This window comes from Ochlerotatus camptorhynchus, unplaced genomic scaffold (assembly GCF_037179485.1).
Source record: "Ochlerotatus camptorhynchus isolate MF236.1 unplaced genomic scaffold, CSIRO-AGI_Acam_v1.1 ptg000349l, whole genome shotgun sequence".
In the NCBI taxonomy this organism is placed as follows: domain Eukaryota; kingdom Metazoa; phylum Arthropoda; class Insecta; order Diptera; family Culicidae; genus Ochlerotatus; species Ochlerotatus camptorhynchus.
The window spans coordinates 1033644-1045819 of NW_027040837.1; the positions used below are offsets into that span (position 1 = coordinate 1033644).

The 12176-nt window shown below is 37.8% G+C and overlaps 1 protein-coding gene across 1 annotated transcript; it reads left to right on the forward strand.

Annotated features, from left to right (window-relative positions):
* The first annotated feature begins 9645 nt into the window (after positions 1 to 9645).
* LOC135709076 (CLIP domain-containing serine protease HP8-like) lies at positions 9646 to 10951 on the forward strand. The gene is made up of 4 exons (XM_065231267.1): positions 9646 to 9727; positions 9792 to 10167; positions 10227 to 10423; positions 10479 to 10951. The coding sequence occupies exons 1-4, from the start codon at positions 9679 to 9681 to the stop codon at positions 10889 to 10891; spliced, it is 1035 nt and encodes a 344-aa protein (XP_065087339.1). The 5' UTR covers positions 9646 to 9678; the 3' UTR covers positions 10892 to 10951.
* The last annotated feature ends 1225 nt before the right edge of the window (positions 10952 to 12176 follow it).

The window sequence follows — 12176 nt, forward strand, 5'->3', positions numbered from 1 at the left end:
TGGCTACTATGTCACACTGCAAAATACAGTGTTGCCTACAGAGCAGCTGCTTGATCATGTCATAAGTTTACCAATCTCTTAAATAATTAATAACTATTTCCTGTCTCGTTTTACATAGAAACGATCTTGAGCAAAGTTGTAGCTGAGAAAATTTTCTATAAGAATAGCTATCGAGCTGTTTTGCAGCTCAATATGGAAAAAGACTAGAAGGCAATGAACAAAAAGTTGAGATTTCCCATAGTAATTTACATGTAAACTTCAAATGGTTTCTGCGAAGTCTGTTTCTAACCAAATGAGTTGTAACTTTTGGAGGCTAATCACGACCCGATTTGAAACCATTTAAGCACTGTGGAGCGAAAAAGTCAAATTTTGCATCAGTCTAATTGACATCTTAAAACTAAAAACTAACACTAAATCTTATATAAGCATAAAGGGAATTAATCATTGCAATTGAGAACTGCAACGATTTTTGCCTGAAATTAATAATTATTTTGTTGGACATTTGTCTAAAATTTTATGTACTTCGGTAGTACTTTACCAGGGAGCCAACTTCGTTCTGAATCCTTTGAAGTGCTTGTTTCCTGGAAGTGCAACAACTAGACCATATTGGCATAGCATAAAGCATGGCCGGTCTAAAAACTTGTTTGAATATTAGAAGTTTATTCGTCAGGCAAAGTTTGGATTTCCTGTTTATAAGAGGATATAAACATTTTACATATATCGCTTGAATGCCCTCAATGCGATCTTTAAAAGTCAAGTACCAACCCAAGATATTTCACTCGGTTTGACCAAGAAATTGAAACTCCGTTCATAGTGACTATGTGACTACTACTAGGTTTCAAAAAGGAAGCTCTAGGCTTATGTGGAAATATTATAAGTTGAGTTTTGGAAGCGTTGGGAGAAATCTTCCATTTTTGCAAAAAAATAAGAAGAGAAAATATCTAAACTTTTCTGCAGTCTGCTGCAAATAATACGGAGACTTCTTCCTTTAGCGGAAATGCCTGTGTCATCAGCGGACAAAGATTTGTTGCAACCCTGAACATTGATTATGTTTGATTCGCCTATGAACAATGATGGCAACGCCACTACATGCTCCATCAAGACGATCGTTTCTATAAATGAAGTAATTTGCGTTCCTTTTAACCTTATGGTCAGGAACGTTTCAGTTATAACGGCAATATGCACGTTATGAACTCTCAAAAAGTTAAATAGCTCGTCTTCATTATCTTTAAGAGACCAAGCATTCCAATTTAATATATTTAATGCTTTAAAATCCATTACTGAATTTCAAAGCCATAACAATATTGCTCGAAAATTTTACTTCCGTTTGAATAACATCATAATAACATCATGTAGATAGTTTTTAGCATATCAGTAATCATGTCAATTAACGATTTCTGTAAAATTTCATTTTAGGAGCAGTAATGCTTCCTAGGTCAAAATTTTCAAAATTTCCGTTAGAATTACGTTAACTAGTATTTTGATTTCCACCCGCTTCAATAGCAGCATAGGTAGCTCGATTTACTCGCTGAACATTGTTAAGAATTTGAAGGAGGGGTGATATTTGTACCTACGGTCGATAGTAGCATTTGTACCTCGCTGACCGTTGTTCGCAGCAGAGGAATTTGAACCTGATCGGAACGTGGAGCGTTTCTTACCTGTCGCTTAGAACGAGATTGTAGGATCGCTTTGCGAGTCTTACATTACCAAAAATTGGATTTGTGGTTTTCACCCCAATTTGACAGGACAGTCGTCCTTTGCGTGAAAGGAATCACCACAATTCATGCATTTAGCTGGTATGTAGCTATTTTTAGTTCCGTGACCCCATCCCTGGCACTTACGGCACTGGGTCCTCCAGTCTTCCTGAAGTGTTTCTACTTCACTCGGACATTGAGCATAAGGCTAGCTAAGTCCTTAAGGTTGTTTAGCTCACTAAACTTGAAGTCATATTTGATCTGATCCAGGGATTCACCATTGGGTAGATCTTTCATGACAACCTTGAACACACGTTCAATGTTGGTGTCGTAAGTAAAAAAAACTATGCTGCTTCTCAGTAAGATACTTGAGAAGACGTTTGAATCCGTCCAAGGATTCAGCAAACACACGGCATTCACCCCGACGCCCAATTTGCAGTGAAAACTTAAATTTCACGAAGTTCAAAAGTTTTGTGCGAAGAGCATGGAAATCGGAAGTGGTTATCACAATATCTTTTCCTCTGGGAAAATTTACTACAATTTTTCCTGGATGATGGATCATTCTCATCAAATTGATTGCTCAAATTAATTTCATCAGAAGGGGGAACAAGAGATTGCCCTTTTCTTTTGCGCTTAGGCACCATGGTGGCAATAAATTTTTTATCCAAATCGACTTCCAAGCAGATACTATAAGAATCTGCAGCAGAGGCATTCCACGAAGGTTCGCAAATTGATCCTGACCGATCATTTCCAATTAAGCTGAAACTTTGCACAGTTGTTCCTATTTAGTAAAGGTGCCAATTTGGTTTACCAGTTCTTCAAATTGAATCACGACTACTTTTTGAAAAGGGCCTGTGTAAAAATAGTACTAATGAGTTTAAAAATATATATTGCCGAAACGCTTTGTTCGATTGATTTGGTGTTATCAGCAAAGTTGTAGATATTATTTTGGCAATTGTGTAAAAAATAGACACTGTAAAAAATTTTGTTTGTTTCAATGAAAAAAATTATATTTATTATTAAAAAAGTTAATTTATCAATAAGTACATTTTTGAAAATTTTCGTTTTAAGCCTCATTGAAGCTCATAGAGTATGCTACTAACTGGCAAAGTTTAGTGATGGTAAACTCAAAAACAAAAAAGTTATGATTTTTTGAAAATTTCACGATTTTTAATGCAAATGTCACACATGTTTTTTAACCGTGTATATTTTTTCTAGAATTGAATTTTAACTTTGCACAATTTTCTGCAGACACCATAGCAATCAAACAAGCCGTTTTTGCAATGTATTAAAATGTTTATTTTATATGCGCTTTTCTACACAGGCCCTATTGGAAAAGTAGTCGGGGTTCGCTATTACAATTTGTAATAGCGAATCCCGATTACTTTTTTATTTTAAAATTTCAACTTAAATCCATAAAATACATCTTTCTGCTCTTTTTTCCTAATTTTTTATTCGGAAACCTTATGGACAGATGATACATAATTTATTTTCATTGTAATACACTTACTTTCTATTTTTATTTACATCACTTCTAAAATACATCGAATGTTTTGGCATCATTATCATTACAGTTTGAGTAACGTTTGGCTCTAATTTTATTTTCTGAAACAGGAATGTTGTGGCAAAACTAAATGATAATTTTGTTAATTCTTCTTCTTTTTTATTATTTGCCCAATTATAAAGCTCTCTTGCATTTTTATTGGATGTTCACGTTCTTTGGCCAAGCTTGCTCTAGTAGCACTGCGTTTTATTGTACCTCCTTTCCCATGTGATGTTGCAAAGAAATGCCATTCGGCTTCAATTCCATACTTTGATTTAAATTTACAAAGGCTAGCAAAGTTTTTCCGGTTCTTGTACTGTGACGTGGCTCCATCGGACATAAAATAAATCTTGTTGATATTTTTACTTTGGTTAATGCGTAAAAAACTTATCATTTTTGAAATAAATAAGTTAACAGCCACTGAGTCATGCCTTAACTCTTCAGAAATTATAATAAAACTTAAATGTTTAACTTGCATATTTTCTCTAAAATATACAACAAATGGATGAATGGTAGCTTGTTAGACATTCCAGTGATGAGACTGTAAAAAGCTGTAGCTTTCGGAAAAAATCGCAAGTAACTAAAAATTCACCTTCTTGCAAATTATTTCATGTAGTTTTCGAAAATTAGATTGCTGTGTTTTTATGAAATCATGTGGTATCAAACTTGTCAATTTCAAGCAGAAAAATGAAACAAACTCGTCTGCAGGCTTTACAATAGTTTCTAAATCACATCTATCCGTGATAAACCACTGTTCAAATGAAAGCTGATCAATGCATTTTTCCTCTAATTGTTTTAATTGTTGTTTCAAAGTCATCATTAGTAATCTTTTTTGAATGGCTTGTCGTTTTCCTTCTTTCTGCACAGACACATAATCTTTTTGACCAGGCATGGCCCGGCTTATATCATCATCTACAAAAAAAAATTATGACTGCCAATTTTGTTTCATCACTTAAGGCTGTGCCATATTTTGCGGTTTTTGACGAATTACCTTCCTTTATCAACTTAGCCTCTGTTGCAATATATCTACTAGCATTAGTGGATGCATTGGAAAACTTTTCCTTCATGTTTTCTAAAACTTCTTTGAGTTCATTCACTTCGTCAGCCTCAGGCGCGAAGTTGAAAAGATTCTTTCTAATACCTTCGTTGATTTCACGGTGCTTCTTTTCACGGTAGCGAACCTCGACTACTTTTCCAATAGGGCCTGTGTAGAAAAGCGCTTGCTTGATTGCTATGGTGTCTTCAAGAAAGTTGTCCAAAATTAAAATGCAATTCTTGAAAAAATATACACGGTTGAAAAACATGTATTTTTAATAAAAATGTAAAAATCGTGAAATTTTCAAAAAATCATAACTTTTTTGTTTTTGAGTTTACCATCACCAAACTTTGCCAGTTTGTAGCAAACAATATGAGCTTCAATAAGGTATAAAACGATGTACTTTTTGAGAAATTAACTTTTTTAATAACAAATATAATTTTTTTCATTGAAACAAACGATTTTTTTACAGTGTATATTTTTAACATTATTGCTAAAATTATATCTACAACTTTGCTCAAGAAACCAAATCAATCCAACAAACCGTTTCAGCAATATATATTTTTAAACTCATTAGTACTATTTTTACACAGGCCCTGTTAGAAAAGTAGTCGTGATTCAATTTGAAAAACTGATAACACAAATTGGCATCTTTACTAAAAAAGAACAACTGTGCAAATTTTCATCAAAATCGGAGCCGACAAATTAAAAAAAAAATTAAAAAATTCGTCAATCTGTAGAGAATTGCTCAGCAGTGTTGGCAAAATCAGAAATCAATTGATATTTTTCCGCTCTCATGCACTCGCAATATCACGCGTGGTATTGGAACAAAATATTATGCTTGATATTGATTTTACAAGCTCCTTTGATATTGCGAGACTATTCACAACGTGTAAAAATCAAGCTGGGAGTTGACTCGACACAAAAAGGGTTCCGTTGCACATCATTTTCTTAGAAAGTGAAAGTATAGTTTGCCATCTCTTTTTACTTTTCACCGGTGGCAAACACGAAGTGACTGCTACCAGCCGTTATGGAAGTTTCGGTTGCATTCGGGTGTAAATCAAAAATCATGAAACTCAATCTCACCACAGTTTGTTGAGATTTGCAGCTGCTGAGTTTTGTTAGCTTGATGTTCCGAGCTGCGATATCACAGCTTGCAAAATTAACCGCAGTTATTTGCTTGTTGATTTTTGTCTACAAAAATCAAGCGTGACCTTGGGCGTTGGTGAGATTTGATTTTTTGATTTTTTCCCAACACTGATCTGAAGGATCGAAAATGAATTATCCAAATCGATATCCATGAAGGATTACCTCGGGTAGGGTCCAAACAAGGATCGAAGAGGAATAAGGTAGAACATTTACAGGTGTATTGAGCACTGAAAAGTGCTGTTTAAATTTGTTGTAGCTTTAGGTAGTAGTAACACTTCCTTCAGCAAAAAGCAAATAGATCCGCACGGCAAGAGAACACGATGCCGACTGAATTATGGCACCAAACTGAAAATGGTGATCATGCAACCTGTTTTTGTCATTGCACCGTAAAATTCAAATTATTGTTTTTCAACAAAAAATTTCAGAGGCCAGTACTCTTTCGGTAGCGCAATCAAAAACTCGACTATACACTACGATATTGACAAAACATCTTTGGTTGCTTATTCGAGCTAAAAGTCATTTGCAAGGGAAACCATGTCAATTGTCAGTGATAATCCTGTCAGTGAAAATCCTGTCAGCGACGAACATGTGCAGTTTTTGTTATCATGGTGCCATTAAAGTGAACAAGCATTGTAAGCTGCGACTTACCTACCAGCCTATTGCTGGCCCGATTTTACCCCGGCGGGGCGGCCTCGAGCAAGGATACTTCCCCCAAAGACGTTCGGATTTGGGTGAAACAAAAGAACAAAAAGATAATGCAATTTTAGACGTCTATTATCCACTTATCTGTGTCCTCTTCCTCGCTGTTGCTGCTGCTGTTCGGTGGGGCCCTTCGATGACGGTCTGGCGGCGATTCTGCTGCTACAAAGCACGGCCTGTGCTGAGCGGTCTTGTTCTTCGGCTGCTTAGCAGCGGTCCTTGACAATTAGCGGGGCTCGTCTATTGAAACCCCCCCCCCTCCCCCCCGGTGACGTTGGTGACGAATCACCGGATTGCCTAATCGCCGTAGGCAACCCCGGCAGACACCGCAGTGTTTTCTGTCCAGGCGAACCCACCTCTGGAACTGCCTGCTTCGTCCTGCTTGACGATTAACTGCGGTGCCGAGACTGGCTCTATTGGCTGAGCCACCACAGTCAGGACGGCGGGTGTATACTTGATCCTTTTTGGTTAGCCAGGGAAGCAAATAGCTCCTGCTTCCCACAATGGCACCCTTTTCACTTGGTTTTCGCAGCCACGGAGCCGGCTTTCACTCGCGACGCGTTTGGGAAATCTTCCCAATAGGAGATGAGCTTGTTCTCGGGAAAATCGTCTCCGAACAAAAAAACACACGCTCACTCCACCGTGGCTTGAATTGTTCTCTCTGGATCTTTCACAACATCACAAAACAAAAACAAAACCGCCATCGCTCCTGCAACCGCGCTCAATACATTTATGTTGCTTTTTTATGATTCCGCCTTCTTTGCAGCGGGAGGAGCTTTTGGGACCTAACTTTATTTTTCTAAAACGATAATTTTTTACCTATCTAGCTAAACTAACAACATAAAAACCGAATAAAATAACGTGCAAAATTTACAAATTAAAATTATACAACAAAAACAAAGCATAACAAACACGGCACACGCTCGTGTGAAACACGGCTAAATTAAACTCGGTGGCAAAACTACACAAAACGGGATAAATTGTAACACGCAGGCTACAGCATCTATGCCCTTAACTGCCTGTGCAGTGTTGGAAAAGTTCGCGATATTTCATGAAGTTCACCAAGGGAAAAGTTCGTGAGTCATAGTGAGTTTTCGGGAGCTTTTCCATCACTGTGCCTGTGTAACAATAATGTGACAACCCTAATAAACAAATACCAAAAACGAACTCTCTCCCGGATGGGTTAGCTATCCCATAAATGGATTGAATGATTTCCCGATCACGTGGTTAAGGGGGAAAGTACAATTAGAATTTTTTTTTTCGAAAAAATTTTTGTTGGCTTAATTTACTCTATATGTATCTGGGAATGAGCATTTACAAGCATAAAGCCGTCCGGAACTTATTTAAAAAGTTATACGCAATTCAGTGAGTGCATGTCAAATGGCTGAACATGTCAAAGTTGAACTTTAAATGCTTCTACTGAAAAGTAGTGTTTTCAAAATCGCCGTGCAATGTACAGGTCAGAGTTTTCATTCAAATCGATTCCGGTTTTCTGTTTTACGTTCATAATTAAATTCTCCACAACATGAATAGAAAGATTGTTTAGATTTGTTTGTTATAGCATGTTTTTTTTTTTTATAAACAAAGTCGAAAAAAATAGGGTTTTTTAAATTTTTTTTTTCAACTTCAAATTTTTTTGTGAAAAAAACATTATTTTTACATACGAATTAATTCATGTTGTGCGCTGTACCTTCAAATTTAATGTCCTGTTTTTTTTTTGTTTCAGACTTGATCATGGACGTAGGGACTGACTGCACGGCGCGAAGTGCTGCTTTAAAAAATTGACTTCACATTATTTATAATAATTGGGCTAAATTGCAAAACTTTAAAAAAATGTCACTGATAATTAATCTTCATTAAATCCTTAATAACATACATAAAGAATCGCTAACATTCATTTATTTCCCTACTCGCAATCCACTCTCAAAGATAGGCCTCATTTTAGGCCTTCTAATTGTACTTCCACCCTTAAGCTCTCTTTTATGGTTATTTTAATTAGGGAAAGAATGCACAAAATTTCACTTTTTGCTACCAGTTGAATCTTTGATTTTGACGAAAATATGAATGAGATTTTGACGAAGGTTTTTCTGAGAATCAATTCTTCCAGTGACGATGTCATTGTATCAACAAGCATCAACGCTTGAGTCGGTTGTTATCGCGTTGCCAAATTTGCTAACACGCTGTTCAGGCTGCTTGTTTGACAACTTTAGTCGAGTTGCTATTTTAGTTAGCAAACAGGTTTCGCACCGGTTGTTGCCGGATTGGTGAAGTGAGCGGATGACGGGCCAGTGGGCGTGGGTGGGATGGCAGACGTCTTCCTTTGTTGGCACGATCGTCCGACCGTGGCAAGGCCACCTTGGTCAAGCCGAGAAAGGAAAACTCCTTGGTGATTATGACCTTCGTTTGGCCAGATAATGGAATTTGGTCCTTGACAATTAGGCTCGGAAACCGTTTTCAGTTTCGCGAGCCGGCCGTGTGCTGACGGTTCATCAAAAAGAGATCCTATTGGACGAATACATAATGAAATTACGGTTTTTGTTCCAGGGTGGGGTAATTAATTACCTGAACAATAATGATCCCTAACTTTTACCACTGCACTAAAATGCATCTTAGCACAAAGGCTCCTGATATTAGAAGGGGTCGGTTTTGGGAAATGGCCGTTCTTTTTACAAATTTCCATCACCCAGTCAAACTAGTTTAGCCATTTTGTATTTTGGTCTCTGGTGAACATAACGTAACTCCACAACATTTTCACAGCGGTACAGAACCCTATCACTTCTGCGGTATACTGCTGAGTACAAGAAACGAATTTGTTACCAAACGGTTACAAATAAGGAAAAATTAAGGCATCGTTGCATGCAATAAGATTTTGAATTGACTTAATTATTTATTATGACTGGATAATTTATTTAATGGTCATGCATTTAATTGTTCCATTAAGATAAATCCATGAGAAGTGTCCCTTCTAAAAATTATTGGGAGGCAAAAAGGGGCCATGCCCCCTCTAAGTTGGTGCCTATGGCTATGTTGCATTCTACTAAATATTTTTATTAGCTTTCAGGGAAAAATATCCAAGGAGAAATCAATCAGTTTTAACTTGCTAACGGCTTGTTTACCGACTCGACAAAAATTGAAAATCCAAATATTGAACTAACAATCGAACCAACCACCATGTGACATGACCAATAAGAAAGGGGAACTAATATCCTTTCCAACAAGGTAAACACATGAGAAATCAGTTGAAAAATTACCAAAGATATTACTTAAATTGGAATCATATAATTTTGGTTTGCTGCTCGAGGAGTCAATTAAAAACTGCATCATGCCATAACTAGTGCATTTGTGTAAGTAGCTCCCATAATTGGTACACCTCCCCTAGATGCATTCATAATCAGTCTCTCCAAACTCAAGCTTCTCAGAAGATCGCAGCTCCAGAGTGTCCAGAGAGCATCGTGCTCACATTGAGATCTCAGTTTCAGTTTCAACTTTGCCTACCGGGAGAAAGCACGTGTTGCATAAGATTGTTGTCGCGTGTAGTAACTAGCATTCCAATTACGATGAAACTGGTAGTATTGGTAATATTGTTTATTGAACTGACAGCAGCTCGTAAGATATCTTTATTCATTCATCTCAAATTTAACGTTGTAAGCAATGTGTTGATTCCTTGCAGAGTTCAACAGAATATTCTGTTCTTATAATGAGTTTTGCATTGACATTACCAAATGTCCCGCGTATAAAAACTACACCGAAGTTAAATTTCGAAACTGGCCGGAAAGCTTACGATCAATGGCAAGGGGCAATTTGTGCAACCAGGAAAGCGTCAACACAACGGTGGTACTCAGCGTCTGCTGTCCGTCGGTTATGAATAACAGGACCTGCGGCACTCAAGGAGACGATCGGATATCCAAAGGCCAAGTGGCGAAGCCATTCGAATTTCCATGGATGGCGCTGCTACGGGACAAAACTGGTGGATTTGTCTGCGGCGGAACACTCATAAGTAGTCGATATGTCCTCACAGCTGCCCATTGTACTAAGTATGCAGCTATGTATGTGTGAAAATGCTATTTTTTGTATTCGCTAAATAAATGCTGTTATGTTTTTGCAGAGTATCGGTAAGGTTAGGAGAAAACGACATCAATCAAGATGAGGATTGCATAGTTCTAGATGGCGAAAGAGAGTGCGCCCCTCCACCGCAGGACATTGCAGTTGAAATGAAAATTCAGCATCCCAGTTATAGCGATAGGTACAAGAAGAACGACATCGCTCTTCTTCGATTGCAAAAAGCAGCTACTTTGCACAATAGTGAGTATATTTGATAGCATCACTATAAATCAAAACTGCCAATATCTTCTTACAGGTGTTAAAACGATTTGCCTCCCGGACGGAACCCCAGGTCAGCGGATGCTGGAACCATCGTCCTACACCGTGTCCGGTTGGGGAATGACCGAGCACGGCACAATGTTCGACGTGCTTAGATACGCTGTGGTACCATCAGTCTCACTGGAGAGATGTGCCGTAAGCGTGCGTAATCTACTTTCTGCAGTGCGACTGGACACGAGTCACGTTTGTGCCGGTGGAATTGATCAGATTGACAACTGTTCCGGAGACTCCGGTGGACCGTTACAGTACATTTCCAATACAACGTCCCGGTTTGTCCAGCAGGGTGTCATTTCATTTGGAATTCGGTCCTGCGGAAAGGAAAGTGAACCAGGTGTGTACACTAACGTGGCACATTTTATCAGTTGGATCTTTGAGCATGTGGATGAATAGTGATGAACTTTCTTAAGGTGAAGCGGAACGTCATTCAACAATGGCTGTCTTTGCCATGTATATACATATACATACCACATATGCGTATGAAAGATATCTTCTCTCAAAAATATTAAATTAATGATAACATAGGAGTATTTTCGTATTTTTATTAATCTAAGCAGCGTCTGCACTTCTATTAGCAATTTCGCAGCGTCACGCACACATATGACGTGTTTTTTTGTTTATATTTTTTCTGTTGCTTGCCATTTTATTCATTCTAATCGACAGAATTGTCCAAAACGATTTGAAAACTACTCAGGTGTGTGTGACTATTGTCGGCAGCCTGTTTTTCTTTGGCAACCTTTCCATTTGAGCTGCGTGTTAATAAGCTGTTCTATTATCGGCAACTCGAAATCACCCGTACTTTGCAGTAAGTATATTTAATTTTGAAGAAAAACCTGACATAACAGGATGCTCAGTTGTAAAAATGCAATCAGATTAAAGCGGATGGACTAAGGCATCGTTTAAATACATTCAGCGAAGTGTTTTAGTGAGCATACAGTGATATCAACGTTTAAATTTAGCAATTTAGGTTGCCGAAAACAGACAAGAGGTGCCGAAGCCATCATGTACGTTACCTTAAAAAATGGGCCAGAACTATATGAACAAGATTTAGATACAAATTTTAACAGTTTTTTTTATCTACTAAGCGTGCGCGCATCTCACAACAGCAAAGCGATTATCTCCAAGATACGATTTTCCCCAACAGGAGCACTACCATAGAGGTAACACTCTCAGACCAGAAGGTTCCGAAGAAACGAGCTCAACTTTTTGACTCAGCTCTGGTACTCTCTTCGGTCCCAAGTTAATCGATGCACCCCTCGAAACATAAGAAAATCCACGAGCCCCTCATTTTATCTGTCAAAATTTCATAGCGAACCAAAGCAAACATAGTGTAGTACAAGAATTTCCGCTAGAATGGGGTACGTTACTCGATTTGCTTGGGACCAAATAGGCTAGTCAAGTAGTGAGCCAATTTAAAATCGTTAGTTTCGTATTGATTGTTGGCACTACTAAGTGACACGAAAGGTGACTAGCACACTGTAAATTGAACGTTTAGCAGTTGACAGCTGTCGAAATCAACTCACTATTGAGTAAAAATCTCTTCGATTCAGGGAAAAAATCGCTTTGCTGTTGTGAGAGGTACGCACGTTTAGTAGATAAAGTCTGGAACGCGCAAAAAAAGGTCAACTTCAAATTGGTGTATTTCTGTTGAAATTACATTAAAACTAACCTGAAATGC